This window comes from Chelonoidis abingdonii, chromosome 11 (assembly GCF_003597395.2).
Source record: "Chelonoidis abingdonii isolate Lonesome George chromosome 11, CheloAbing_2.0, whole genome shotgun sequence".
Classification (NCBI taxonomy): domain Eukaryota; kingdom Metazoa; phylum Chordata; order Testudines; family Testudinidae; genus Chelonoidis; species Chelonoidis abingdonii.
In genome coordinates, this window is record NC_133779.1 from 22,948,371 (window position 1) to 22,963,195 (window position 14,825).

Below are 14,825 nucleotides of genomic sequence, written 5' to 3' on the forward strand. Positions count from 1 at the left end.
TCCCACGGGGACAGACCCATGGATCCCCACTGCCACTACTACTGATCCGGCAATAGGTGCGCGCGCTCAATCCTGCGGCGACATGCCCCACCGGTCCCCTGCCTGACCACCCGCATTTCTGGGGGGCAAGGGGACTCAATTCCCTGCGAGACACCCCCACGGTCCCGTGGCCCACCCACCTACAGTTCTGGGGCGTTAGGGTGGCTCAATTCTCGCAATCCTACAATGACAAACCCCCGGGTGTTCCCCTATCAGACCCTACAATGACAAACCCCCAGGTGTTCCCCCGTCGGATCCTACAATGACACACCCCCGGGTGTTCCCCCCTCGGATCCTACAATGACAAACCCCCGGGTGTTCCCCCCTCGGATCCTGCAATGACACACCCCCGGGTGTCCCTTATCAGACTCTTGGTGAGCCCCTACCATAAGGAACCAGCCCACACACTCCTCTGGGAACCTACAATAACAACCACCTCCCCTCACAAGACCCTGCCATAACAAACCCCCATGAGAGCCAGGCAGCTCACGCCCCAGGGCCCCCAGAAGGCCCCGGGGCTCCCTGTGAGGTGCTCTGCTGAACCTGGCAATAGCGGCCCCGCAGGCCCTGTGCCATTGGCGTGGTGCCGTCTGCGCCCCCCAGGTGTCGGAGAACCTGCTGAGCCTGTACCTGGACGAGTACGAGGAGACGCCCTGGGACGCCCTCAAGTACCTGATTGCAGGCGTCAACTACGGGGGCCACGTGACGGATAGCTGGGACCGGCGCCTGCTCACCACCTACATCAACGACTACTTCTGCGAGCAGAGCCTGGCCGCGCCCTTCTACAAGTACGGGGGCTGGGGCGGGGCCTGCTCAGCGTCTACCCCGCCACGGCGAGGAGGGTCGGTGCCGGTTGGGCTGCGCCGGCGATCCACCCTCGGTTCTGTCTGCCCTCAGCCTCGTTCAGGTGCCAGAGTCGGTGTAGCTTCGGTTGGCTCTGGCTTTCCCCTCCGTCTGAGGGTCGTTCTGGGCTTTGCGTGCTCCGGCTCCCCCTGGTCCTTCCCGGCTGGGTCCTGGCTGTGACGGGTTCGGTCCCAGGGGCCCCCTTGGGACTGTCACCCGACGTGCTGAGATTACCCGAGCCCGGTTTCCCTGCCAGCCTGGGACTCCAGAACCCTGCCCTGCTGAGCCAGACACGCCAGCCTGCTGCAGCGCGCCCCCAACCGAAAACTGCTCAGCACCCAGCCCCCCAGCTCCCAGTGGGGTACGGCCCCCAAAGAAACCCTCTTCACTCTTGGGTAAAGCTCAGGGACGCTGAATATCGCCGGGGCAGGGGGGGGTCGTGGGCACCACTGGCTGAGGGGCACCGGGACCCGGCTCAAAAGGAGGCGAGCGGGCAGTTAACCGTGGGACGCTTTGAGCCTTGTACCTCCCTCCTGCTCCTCTCCTTGGGGGGTCTCCTGTGAAATAGCCCGGATAGTGCGAATGAGCATATATAGATAACGGAGGTACAGTATTATGAAAGGACTCATGGGTATGAGCGGAGTGGAGGATGCTGGAGGCCCGAAGCTCAGGGTCGCGACAGCCCTGGACTCACCCCGTGCCCCAGGCTTCCGGTGCTCGTACTTACTACTAGTCACCGGACAGGACGGGCTGGGTTCGCGGAGCTTCATGATCAGGCGATGTGTCGCAGGCCGAGCTGACCTGGACCGAAGGCCTTGTTTCGGTGACCGAGACAACCCCCGAACGTCTGATGAGAATAGATCATAGACAGAGAGACATATATCAGAACCTCTCCGCCTCGCTCCTGCGCCGCCGAGATCAAATCCCAGTCTGGCGGGCCGAACGGGCGAGCCGGCAAGAGGACAAAGAGTATCATGGCGGAAGGGGTGCCCCGGGCTTGCCAAGTGGTGCCACCTGCGCATGTATACGAGGGGAGGTCCTGGGTGTGCTGCTCCAGCTGGGCACCTGGTGGGTATACTCGTCCCAATTGCGGTGTATCGCAGCGGGAAACTCTCCAGGCTGCTGACGGTATTGAGGGAAGCCGCCGTGGATTCTGGGTGAGGGGTCAATCCCGCAAGGGACAACCCCACGGTTCCTCTCAGAACGCACCCCCCCCAGTTCGGTGGGGCGAGCGGGTGCTCACATTCCCACAGGGACACTCCCCCACGGTCCACGGCCTGCCCCCCCTCAGTTCTGGGGCGAGGGGGTTCGTCTCCATTCTAGCAGGGACACCCCTATGGTCACCACCCGCCCCCCGCAGTTCTGGGGCGAGGGGGCTCCATCCAACAGGGACACCCCCATGGTCCCGCCCGCCTCTGTAGTTCTGGGGCGAGGGGTCTCATCCCGCCGGGACACCCCACGTGTCCGCCGTCCGCCCACTCGCAGTTCTGGGGCGAGTGGGCTCAATCCCGCGGGACACCTAGGTCTGTCCGCCCCGACCCATAGCCAGTATCTGGGTTCGCGAGGGAGCTCCTATCCACGTGGTGACGCCCCCATGGTCTGCACTGTCGTCCAGCCTAACCGGTTGTTCTGGGGTGAGGGGGCTCAATCCAACAGGGACACCCGTCAATTGTCGACACCGTACCGCTCACACCGCAGTATTGGAAGGTGTAGGTGTCTCCTCTCCACGGGGACACACCCGAACAGGTTCCACTTGCCCCACCGTTTGCCAGTTCTGGGGCAGATTGGCTCAATCCCACGGGGAACACCCCACGGTCCCGCCCCCTTCGCAGTTCTGGGAGCGAGGGGGCCTCCGTCCCACGGGGACAGACCCCACTGCGTCCCCACTGCCCACTACATACGATCCGGCAAAATACGCGCTGCGCGCGCGTCTCAACTCCTGCGGCAGACAAATGCCCCACCGGGTCCCCTGCCTGCGCCACCCGCATTTCTGGAGGGGCAAGGGGACTCAATCCTGTCGGGAGACACGGCACCCACTCTGGCGTGCGCCTGCTCACTCACACCGCCCCATACGAGTCTGGGTAGGGATCAAAAACATCCAGCATGGGAGACAACCTCCCAAGTAGGTGTATCGCCCACACCGCCAACACACTAGCACAGGATCCAGCGAAGAGGGCGTGGCTGCATCCCGTGGGGACACCCCCACGGACCGCCTTCTCGCCCACTCGCAGTTCTGGGGCGAGGGGGCTCATATCCGTAATAGGGACACCACTCAGAGTGCCGTCGCGAGACCACGCCGCAAGTTCTGGGGCACAGAGGGGGCTTACCACTCGCACGGGGCCGCCTCCACTGCCCTGCACGCGTCAGCAAATTCTGGAAGGCTCGTGCGGACTCAACAAATACCCGCAGAGACGACCCCCCATGAGTCCCTGCACCCACCCGCCAGTTCTTGGGCCGCATGAGTAGAGCGCATACCTGCAAACAAGTTGCACCCTCACCCAATGAGATCACTCGCCTCGATCCCTGACAGACACCGCAGTTCTGGTAGAAACCATAAATTATCAACACATGTGAGGGGCTGACCAAATCCTCCGCCAGGACGACCGCCCATTAGGGTCTCTGGCCACAAATTTCCGCAATTCTGGCGCGCCCTATCCTGGAGGCCCTATTCCGCCAGGAGACACCCCCAAATGCGTCCCTGGCCCACTGCCCGCAAGTGTCCTGGGCCACGAGGGCGGGCTCCCATACCATGAAGCGACCATCCCCCCAAGGCCCCCAGGCTCACACTAACCCCTCGCACCGGCGTCAGCGTTCGTGGACCGCTGCTGTGGCTGACGTATGCTGAGCAAAGGATCCCGCAGGAGCTATTGGACTACTGTCGTGGCAACCGCAAGGTGCCTGCCGCAGCACGACCTCCTACGCCCTCACGTTGGTTGCTGCGTCAGGATGATCCAGCGCTACTACGGTGCTGCTGCATGGTCATCGGTCTGAAGCCTCACGTACCCCAAGCCTGCGGCTCCGTGGGCGTGGCCACTGCGGAGGCTCAACCTTGTGCTGGCGTGGCGCGGCCGGGCCCCGACCACCGCGCGAGCACTGTAGCTGTTACCCGTCCCGAGGAGACCATTCACTATCGCTGTGCTGTGATGCAGATAGCGCGCGCCAGGAGAGGCCTGATCGTCCGTTAAACCGCGCTCGCCCGCGCGTGAAGGGGCAGCGTCCCTGGCGGCGCGGCAAGGTCGCGCGCGCACGGGTGCCCAGATCTCAGGGTCTGGGCCCAGTGACCATGGCCGATCCGTGTCCAGATACTCGCGCGCGTCTGGAGCAGTTGCCTGGCGCGACGGGTGACCCGAGATCGTCCGGACCAGTCGGCCATCGGTCTGCCGAAGGACAGTGCCTGGCGTGCGGACGTACAGCCCCAGTCGTTCTGCTCCTATCTCGGCCAGGGTCTGTAGGGCAGTGACTGGCGCGACAGTGGCTCCATCTCTCGACCAGGGTCTGGCGCGCAGTGCCGCCTAGGCGCTGACTCAGCCCAATCCGTGCGCGCCGGCCATCGTCAGGTCTGAGGGAGTCAACCTGTGGCTCAGTGACCTTGGCGCACCGGGGTCTCATTCGTGGCGAGTCTGGAAACGCGGTCCTCGCCGCAACGAGGCTGCCACATCGGCTCCCTGAGCGCGACGGGGCCCCAAGGTCTCAGTCCTGCGAGGCTACTGGCGCGGCCTAGTGCTGGCGCGACGGGAGAACCAATCTCGGCCAGCTGGTCTCGCCGGCAGTGCCTGGACGGACTGGGCCAATCTCAGCACGCGCGGTCTGGGCGTGCCTGGCGCGACAGGGCCCCTAACTCCTACGAGGCTAGGGCTGGTTCTGGCGCGTGCCTGTGCGCGGGGCCTCAGACCCGGCCCCCCGCGCGACCAGGATCACGGCTGCGGGCTGGTCCGTCGGGCTCCAAGTCTGCCCTGGCGAGTGACGCGGCCCCCATTCTCCGCCCCCCAGGAGGTCTGCAGTTGCCGACCCTGGCGCCGACGGGTAGCCGGCCCTCTCGCTTCCTGAGGGGTGCTGGGGCAGTGCCGTTGGCGCGACGGGGCTCCAATCTCAGCTGAGGGGTCTGGGCAGTGCTTGCGCGACGGGGCCCAATCTTCATTTCTTTGAGGGTGCTCTGCTGGCAGATGCCTGGGCGACGGGGCCCCATCTCAGTCTGAAGGGGCTGAGGCCGTGCTGGCCGCGACGGGGCCCCCATCTCAAGTAATGAAGGGGGTCTGGCAGTGTTGGCGCGGGACGGGCCCAATCTTCTAGTCTGAGGGATTCTGGGCCATTGTGCCTGGGCGCCGCGGATGGCCCCATCTCGAGTCTGAGGGGGTTGGCTATGCCTGCGCGACGGGGAACCCAACGTTTGCAGTTCTGGGGGTCTGGGCAGTGCCCTGGCGCGACAGGGCCCAAATCTCTGGCCAGACTGGGGTCTAGGCCAGGTTCCTTGGCGTGACGGGGGCCCAATTCTCAGTCTGAGTGGTCTGGGCGTGGCCTGGCGCTATGAGGCCCAATTCTCGCGCCGGGGTCTGGGCAGTGCCTGCGCGACGGCCCCCATCTCAGTCTGGGGGTACTGGGCAAGTGCCTGGCACGACGGGCGCCCCAAATCCCGGCCCAGGGGTCTGGCAGTGCCTGGCGCGACGGGGCCCCTTCAGTCTGATGGGTCTGGGCAGTGCTGGCTCGGATACCAGGGCCCCATTCAGTCTGAGGGGTCTGGGCAGTTGGCCTGGCGCGACGGGGCCCCATTCTCTCTGAGGTGTTCTGGGCAGTGCCTTGGCGCGACGGGGTGAGGCGCCCAATCCTTTTTTTTTGGCGGCCAGGGGTCTGGGCAGTGCCAGTGGCGCGACGGGCAGCAGTCAAACACAACTCCACGACCGGCCACGGCACGCCACCAAATCATCCGACCTCCCTGATGGATGTGGTAGGTGAAGATTTAGTTCCTGATTACCTTAGACGTGCAATGAGGCCAGTGGCACTATTCTAGGGGTCCCCTGGAAAGCTAGGGAATGGGGCACAATGGATTTGTTCTCCTCTCGTGCTCCCCTCCTATCTCCAAGTGTCTGATATGAGGAGGTTAGTTCGACTGGCAAGGTGTGTCCTCCATTGGCGCGTAGGGCTCCGGGTTTTTGAACGGCATTTCGCATCTGCTCTCTCAGTGCTGAGGGTACTAGGAGGACTTGCCTAGCGACATACGGCTTGGGCATTTTCTGCTTGGATTTTGGCACTTGAAGAGCTGGGCCAGTGGTCATCAACTCTTCAGGCCAGGTTGGTCTGTATCAGCCATGAAGTGGACCGTGGCCGCAGAGGGCGGGGCCCTCCCATCTCCGTTCTGAGACAGGGGACTGACTACGTGCTACATAGGACAATGATTTTGTTCATGGCGCACAGACTGTGAGGCTGCCCGTGTCTTCAGCCCATCTCTCCGAGTGTGACGAGATCTCGTGGGTCCTGAGAGCAGGCAGTGGGTGGCCTTGCTCCGTAGGGAGGATGGGAGTTGGTGACACTGCCAATCTCTGGCCAGGGGTCTGTTGGTCAGTGCCCAGCCTACAAGCAAAATTTCCTGCCCAGCTTTCTTTCTGGCAGTCCTTTGAACCAGTTCATCTCGCCGAACATTGATTTCCCCATGCGTGGATATTGGGTGAATTGTCTCGCAGATGGGAGAGCTCCTTTAGGATGACACAACCGTGGGATTCTTCGAAGTTGTCATTGGTCCAGTATGATTGGATGTCGCTCCCTACGTCCCTATTTGGCTCATTGCAGTGGTTAGACATAAGGGCAGCCGGTAGGCGATCGTGCTGCGCCTGGGAATGACTGGGCTCGCCTTGGACGACAGGGGCCCCCGCGCTGTCTGGGCCTTTCAGGGATCTACCTTTTTGGTGAGACTAGACAAGATGTCGCGGAGGCTATGGCGCCCCGCCCCTTCTCCCTGTAGCTGATAGGCAACCTCTCCTCTCCCGCTAGTTCGTCTCTCGTGGCTTGTGGAGCGTTAGGGATAGGGATCAGTTCCTCCGCGGTGGACGCTCAGCAGTCTCTTGTGGTCGCTCATCTCTCCGCATCGCCATTGCATTGGAGAGATCTTCCAACTATGCTCTCTTCGCCAACGCCCTCCGCTGCCAGGCTCCCCCATTTGTGGCGACGAGAGGTCTGCCTGTTTCATCGGAGCTCGCTCGCCCTCCGCTGTGCCGCGCGCGCGGGAGCGCTCTGCGCCCGTCTCTCTGACAGCCGGTGTGAGTCCATGCACCCCTACTCAGGTGAGAATCCGTGTGCTCCCTCGCCACTTCTGTGCGCGTGCGCGCTGTCTCTCCCCCGGACTCTCCACTTGTGTGCCCCCAATGGATACTGTCTGGGCCTCGCTCTGCCGCGTGACCGGGATTCTGTGGTCAACACCAAACTTGCACAAACTCCTGCATCGCTCTCGGCAGGACGCTGTTCCCTGTCCGCCTGCGCTTCCCTTCAGTAAGTCCCGCCTCCCTTCCATCAGCTATTGGCTTCTAGCTGCATCTGACTCCGCTGCTTCTCAGGCTGCCGTTCGTAGATGAACCCCTTGCCCTATGGTGTGAGGACGCTTCCACTCTCACGCCCTTCTACTCCACTGCCTCCTCATGCCAGGGCCACCTACGTGTTCATTGAGAGGTGTGGAGGTCTAAGGCCCCTCAGAGAAGGACTCGCCTGACTTTATGGAGTGATTGAATCAGACGCTACACTTTTCCCCTGGCGTAGTTGAAAGTAGCCTCCCTTCTCTGGAGAGATGCGCTCGATGCAGAGGGGCCTGGGCAGCTATTGAATTGACGGACAGCGGAGCTCGAACGTTGCTGCCGCACATGGTGTATAGCATGGGTGACCAGACTGTGTCCCTCGGCACTCAAGCGAGGCACTCTTGCTGCTGGCACCCCGGGACCCAAAGCGTACTCCCTTTCGCGCACTTTACAAGCTCCGCCAGTCTCCGGTGGCCGCCTGGGACTCTGGGGAAACCATGACGCGACAGCAGGTGGGAGGAGTGGCGAGGCAGTGTTGCACGGCGCTGCAGGCTTGCTTAGCGACGTGGCGACATCCTCGCAGCCACAGTAGCGTATTCGCTGAAGTCTCGGGGGGTCTCACCTTTCGCCATCGCACGGGTTGCCTGACACCGTGCTGCAGGCGCGCGTCACGCTGCCAGAAACAAGATGGTCCGGCCAGAGGGAGGAGCTGTTCCCATTGGAGATATGCGGAGCGAGACACCAAGAAAGTGAAGTGCTGACAGTGGGCGGTTAATGGCTGACATTCAGGGATACGATGCAGGGAGGAGGTGGCGCGGAGGGGCTCAGGCACTTGCGGGCGCCCGGGCAAGGGGATTTCTCGGTGACGAAGGATCAGGCCGGGAGAGCAGCGTTGTGGGAGGGCTCGGGAGAGCACAGGGGGATGTGAGGGTGCCTCGATGTGGGTGGGGTAGTGCAAGGGAGAGGCTAGGGGAGAGCCAGCGTACTGCCTGAGGGGTCTCTCGTCCCGAGCTCTGTGAGAAGGGGAGTGGTGGGGGCGTAGAAGGTGGTGTGAGTGTAAGGAGCAGGTGGCGCAGCGCCTGTGCGTGAGCCAGAGGGAGATCCTCCATGGGGTTCTTCGTCCGAGCGTCGTGCGTGGGGAGATGGCGAGTTGTGCGTGGCTATGTGGGTCAGGCAAGGGCGGCGCGAGTGAAAAGGAGGGGCCGACGTGACTACCTTGGGTCTCTCCCAGCGCTTGGGAGGGGAGTTGGGGTCCTAGAGGTCGTCGCGAACTGGGGGGAGGGTCTGAGCGCGACTAATTTGCGTGGGGTATCTGCTCCCAGGCTGCGGGGTGAGGGGAGTTGGGGCTGATGCGTTTGAGCAGGGGGCTTAGGGTTAGCCAGTACTCCTGGGTTCCTCCCCAGCTCTCTGGGAGGGGCGCAGTTGGCGCTGCATGGGTCTACGCATGCAGAGCGGCGGTGGGGAGCTCAGGAGTCCTGGGGTTCTCACCCAGACTCTGGATAGTGGCCGCTGGGGCTGTCTGGTTAAGATAACGATTGCAGGTGCGGGCTCCGCGAATCCAGGACTCCTGGTTCTGCTCTCTCCGGTTGTCTCGATGAAAGGGAGTGGCGCGCTGGCGCTTTAGTGTCATAGAGCACGCGGGAGGAGGCTGGCTGGAGCTCAAGGAGGTCCTCGTGCTGCGTCTCTTTCTTCGGCCCAACGCTCCTGGGGAGGGGAGTGAGGGGCTGGTGGTTAGAGCAGCTGGGGCTGGAAGCAGGACTCCTGGGTTCTCTCCCGGTGCTTGGTTGAACAAGTGCTAGCGCGCGAAATGCGTGTCACCCGCGCAGATAGTAGCGGTTCCGGGGCAAGAGGACGTGGCGCTGGTTGAGCGCTGGAACATCCCTTGGGCCGCTGTTTGAGCTCGAAGCCCACGGCTGGGGTGGGTCGCGCGCGCTCGTGCCAGGAGGTCAGGGCTTGCTCGCTTTGTGGCCAGCCTATCGATTGGAGGGCTGAGAGCCAGAGACGTGCTCTTGTGAGCTCCTGCTCTCTGTCCAGCATGTTCCTCGATCGTGTGACTGGACGATCTAGGACGGCATCGACTGGGTAGGGATAGCAGAAAGAGCACCGCTCCGCGAAGTGGGCCGTGAGACTGGAGACTCACGCTCTGTGCTTGAGGCGGTGACGAGGCGTGGACTCCTATCGAGCATGGCCTCGGCCATAAGTGGCGCGCTTTAGCGCGATACTCTCCAATCACCACCTTCGAGCGTCCTTCACTGTGCGAAGACTGGCCGCTCTCGCGCTCCTCCCGGCCCACTCGGGCAGAGATCATTGCGCGTACAGGGATTTCAGGTGGGCCGTGAGCGCCCTCAAGTCCGTGGGGCGTAGCTCTTCAATCGTCCTTCCACGGTGGTTGGACAACACCTCACGGTGGCAGTCCGGGTTCTTCGCAGCGGCCGTGGTGTCTTTTCACTCGCTTCCGCGGATTGCGTGTCGTCGCGCTGCGGGCGACGACAGCATGAAACGCGACACTCGCGTGGCCGCGCGTAGAGGTGCCAGGCCGGGGATCCCCGCCGCTGGACAGCTGTGATGGCGTGTGAGATGATAGACGCTCTCTAACATGCCCCACCGAGGCGGCGCTTCATAGCCATTAGGGAGGGAGTCTCGTGCAGAGCTATGCAGGTACTTCTCTGCCGGAGCCTTGGGGCAAATTGCTCCACTTGGTCCTCCCCCACGGGGGGCAGCCTTGGCCCTTGTGCGGGTGGCATGCTGCCGGGGTACCTGGAGGGCGGTGGGGGGGGTGCTGTGCCGGGGTGACGCTCTCATGCCCCCCAGTACGGGCGTGTGGGGTCCGGGGGCCGTACCTGGAGGGCCAGGTGGGTGGGGTGGCCTGTGCCGGGGGTAGACGGGTCCTCTCTGCCCCCCAGGACGGCGTTGTGGGTCCGGGGGCCGTATCCTGGGGCCGGGGGGGGGTGGCTGTGCCTCGGGGGTGATGAGGCCCCTCTAGCTCCGGGTCTGTGGGTGCAAGAGGTGACGCTCTTGCCTACAGGACGGCGTGTGGGGGCTTTGTTGAGAGCTGGGCGGCTCGTTCCACTGGTGGCGTGGTGAGGGCTGAGGCTGCGTCCGGTCGCTGTGACGCAAGAGAGACGAAATGCTTCGTGTGTTGGGTGAGGAGAGGCCTCCAGCCATCCTTAGGTGCACTGGCTGTGCGTGGTTGGGCTGCGCCCACCGTGACTCCTCCCGCTGCAGGTGGTCAAAACCCCGGGGCCCTCGAGATGCGAGGGAAGAAGAGCGCAGCAAAGGGTGGGGGGGCTGCGGGAGAGGCTGCCGTGCTTGCCGCGCTGTGAGGTGCGGGGCGGGTTAGGGGGCTGAGGAGTTCTCCAGGCCCTAGTGTAGTGGGCAGGGGCGAGAGCTCTCCGGCCCTAGTGTTTGGTGGGGGGTAGAGTCCTCACCCTGGGGCTGTGGGGGCTGAGTGGCTCTTCGGCCCAGGTTGTGGAGGGCTTGAAGAGCTCACTGGTCTCGGGGTGTGGGGGGCTGAGAGCTCCTCGACCTGGTCTGTTGGGGGCTGAGACTCCTCGGCCTCGGGTCGTGTGAGAGGCTGAGAGCTCTCATGGCCCTGGGGCTTGTGGGGTGGGCTGGAGGAGGGCTGCGCTCTGGGCAGCCGTGTGAGGTTGGTGGGGGGGGCTGACAGGCTACCTCTCTGGGTGGGCCTGGGTGTGGGGAAGACTCGAGGGCGACTGGAGAGTGTATGGTGCGCATGCGCATTGCTGGGCAGAGAGGCTGTTCGGAGCCGGGCGCTGGGGGCGAGTGGGGGGAGGTTGCGTTCACGACCTGCCTTGTTGTGGTGGGGAGGGGCGCGCTCAGAAGTCTGGGGTTGCCGCGCCAGCCTATGCGCTCGCCCTCAGGTGAGGGGCTCGCTGTGTGTCGGGTCACAAGAGAGAGAACCCCTGGCTATAACGAAGAAGGGCTCGGGCTCCCTTGAGTGGGCTCGGGGCCACAGCAAGGGGCACTGCCTGGGAGGGGTCTGGGGCTGTCAAGCGAAGCTTTTATAAACCGTCGGGATGGGGGAGGTCTGGAGGGTGGGGGCATGAGGATGGTGGAGCACTTGCTGGGTGGGGGGGTTAGAGTCCTGTGGGAGGTGATGTGGACCTGTGCCAATAGGAGGGCGACGGTACGTTCAAGTGTGGGTGTGGGTGGCGCTTGAAGTAGACACATAGGGTGGACCGGTGGCGAAGGTGCTTATGGGGGGTGCGTGTAGTGCAGGATTTGAGAAGTGTGCTGGTCTTTTGCGCAAGGGAGACTGTGGCGTTCCAGGAAGGCTGAGCGCTTCTGGGAGGGAGAGGAGGTCTCGTGTACACGACCTGCGCGTCTGTCCTGGCGCGTGGTGCATGGATGGGGGGCGGGGGAGATAGAGTCGTGCGCAGGGTAGGCAGAGACTAGGACTAGGCCAGGTCGGTGGCGAGGAGTGTGTATGTGGGGGATGTGTTGTCGTGTGCGCGCCTGATGGGCTGGAGGGACATGCGCAGCAGGACCTTTAAGGGAGGTTGCAGGCTTGGGGAAGTCCTGTGTTCGGGGAAGGCAAGAAATTCATTGGTGTGGTTCTTGCCTCTCTAATGAGAGAAGAGAATTAAGAAATGGGTGGGGGATTGGTCTGATGTAGTGGGTGCGTGGCCGACTGAGCCATGGGGGAAAGGTCTCGAGGCGCTAGAGAGTCTTGCCCAGGGGTCGTGGAGAGACTGGCTGGTGCTCTTCCTCATGGCACAGGAGCGGGCGTGGTCCTGTTTGCGCTTGAGAACGACGGGTGGGTCTTTCTTTGGGTGGTTGAGTCTTGGCATTATCAGCTACAAAATGACAGCAAGGTGGTTTGACTAATGATTACTTACGGGGGGGCATGAGGTTGCTGGGGCCTTAGCAAGACCCAGGGTATCGAATGGAGATTAGGATGCACAAAGAAAGAAAATGGGCCAGTTCTGTGTGACACTCCAGTCATAGATCTGCCAAGAGTGGAATAAATGGCATGGTTCAAGACGCTACATTTTTTTTCCGTTGGAAACACCACTGAGGACAGAAATAATACAAAGGAACCTATGACACGAGAATGTTTACCTACAAATGGGTGTGGCCTGTCATCTGGGATGATGATAACTGTTGGGCACTAAGGAAGTGCGGGGCAACTGATGATTGGACAGATTGTTAGAAAATGAAAATCAGTGGAATTGAGAGGATGTCTCTTGAGAGTGAAAATGCGCTCGCTGCATGAGCTGGGCTCCTAGGGAAGAGGTGGGGCCATGTTGCTTGGGACCTTGAAAATAGGATAGGCAATCAGTAAGGCCGTCCTGTGGGTACCAGTTCTTTACCCGGCTGGTCTGCGTGCATGGCAGGCCCTGCAGTGCTTTTTTGCCTCTAACTCCCATCCTATGAGTCTTGCACCTTTTGGTTACCGTTACCAATACTCTGCGCTCTGCCTACGCTGCAATTAACTTCAGGGCCAGATTTTCAAAAGGTATTGGGTGCTAGAGAGGCAGGTCACCACCTCCTTGGGATATGCAAAAGTGCCTCAGCAGGGTCCAGGATCACAAAAGGGTGTCAGGCACTGTACGCTGATGCAATCACAATGGTAGCTGCGAGCGGAGGGGTGTGTTTTTAAAACCTTCCCCTCAGGGATCTAGGTACACTAACTCCAGGCCGCAGGGAAGTGCCTTTTCTAGCTGAAATTCCATCCCCCTGCTGGGTTTCTGAGCCCAGGCTACAGCCCGGCTGGGAACTCGTACACTGTTCTTCTTGTAGCTCGCTGCCTGAGCCCCGGGAGGCCCAGTTCAGCTGACTAAGGCGCTGAGACTCGCTGCTTGCAGGTTTTTTTGCGCACAGATACTCATAAGCGCCTGCCTCGCCCACCAACACGGCGAACTGGAGGAAGCAGCGCTGGTGGCACCCACCTTCTAGTTCTAGCGCCTAGTCACTGGCGTATCCCTGGGATGTTCGCAGCCCAGGTTCAGCTTCCCCTCTGCCTGAAGGGAGAAAAAGACTGACAGGAGGCCTCCCGCCACTAGCTCAGTGCTCTAACCCGCAGCTATGGGACAGCGACATGGGGCGCCTTCAATCTCTCCATATTGACTGCTGTTGCAACTGTGATTAAACAATGAAGGAATCGCTGACCCGAGGGGAGCATGTGGAATGACTTGCTAGATTGGTGGTTTAGGCTTCATAGGAGGTGGGAGCCCGGGTCCTGATTTCAGTGACTCTTCTAGTTATTAGCCACAGTGGCGAACAGCTTCAACAGGAGCGACGGAGTCACTGCCCCAGAACATCCCCCAGCTCAGGAGTTACAGCACTCCCCGAGAGGGGCAAGCGCCCCTATTCAAATTCTTTCTTCCAGTCAGAGGAAGATGGGAAAGGGCTGAAGCAAGTATCCAGTTGGAACTTGGGTTTATTCTGACTTTTGTTAACTCCGAATAGAGTGGGTGTTTGGTTTAGCAAACAGACTTACCAGCCCAGCGGAAACTGAGGCACAGCCAGTCTGGCACAACAGAAGGTAGAAATTTGTACAGTTTAAGCACTTAAATTCAGTTTTAGCTAGTGAGTTGTAGGAGAGGAGAAAAAGATCTCTCTTCTTCCCTTTCACTTTTGTCAACTTGGTAAATGGAGGCACAGAGAGGTGACTTGCTCAGATCTAGCAGGGAATCTGTATCATTCAGGACTCAAACCCAATGTTCAGACATTCGGTCCTGTGCTGTAACCCTGTTGGTTGCCTTCCTTCTCTGGAGGAGAGATGGAGGTCAGCGCAGTTTTGCTGGACGTGCCATTGCAGTCTGCATTGGTGGAGGTCAAAGGCTGGCACCAGCATATGGGATGCATGGCATATAGGGTGCATTATTTACAAAGCGGATACAAGTAAGCAGTTAAGGCAGCTGCAAGTCCTATGATTAGTAAAGAGAAAGTAAGAATAAAAAGGAGACCTTGTGCTGTTATCATTTCCTGTATTGGCTGTCCCCAACCCCCGAGGGGCAATCCACAAAGAGAGAGCGGAGGGCGCTGTGAGCAGCCCTTCACCAGGAGATACTTTCAGGCCTCCAGCGTGATTGGCAGGCACAGTCTGCCCTGGATCGTAATAATCCCGCTTACAGATTCCTGTCATCCAAAATCTGCCAATCTGATCTTTGTGGCTGTTTCCCAACCAGGCAGTTGCGGTTCGCCAGGTCTCTTGTGCACGAAGTTCAGGGAGGCTAAATACTTCTTCCAGACGGCAATCTTGGTGGGCCTTATGACAGTAGGTTGGAATAGCTGCATTATAAAAACAGAAAATTCAGGAGAGTTTTCTCTCGACTTTCCTGCTGTGCGGAATCTTGCATGCTGTATGTGTTGCAATAGCACAGTGGTTGTCACTTCACTCCCTCATTCCTCACTATCCCTGTTCAGGCTAGACTGTACATTTAACACAACTGTCTTTCCTGATGCAGTGAGCCATGTTCG

General features: G+C 61.0%; 1 protein-coding gene across 1 annotated transcript in view; it reads left to right on the forward strand.

The window, feature by feature from the left end:
* DNAH2 (dynein axonemal heavy chain 2) overlaps positions 1 to 14,825 on the forward strand; it is a 148,458-nt gene that overhangs the window by 126,604 nt on the left and 7,029 nt on the right. The window contains 2 exon segments of the mRNA XM_075071345.1: positions 604 to 881; positions 1,986 to 2,039. Coding sequence (XP_074927446.1) covers positions 604 to 881; positions 1,986 to 2,039 — 332 coding nt within the window.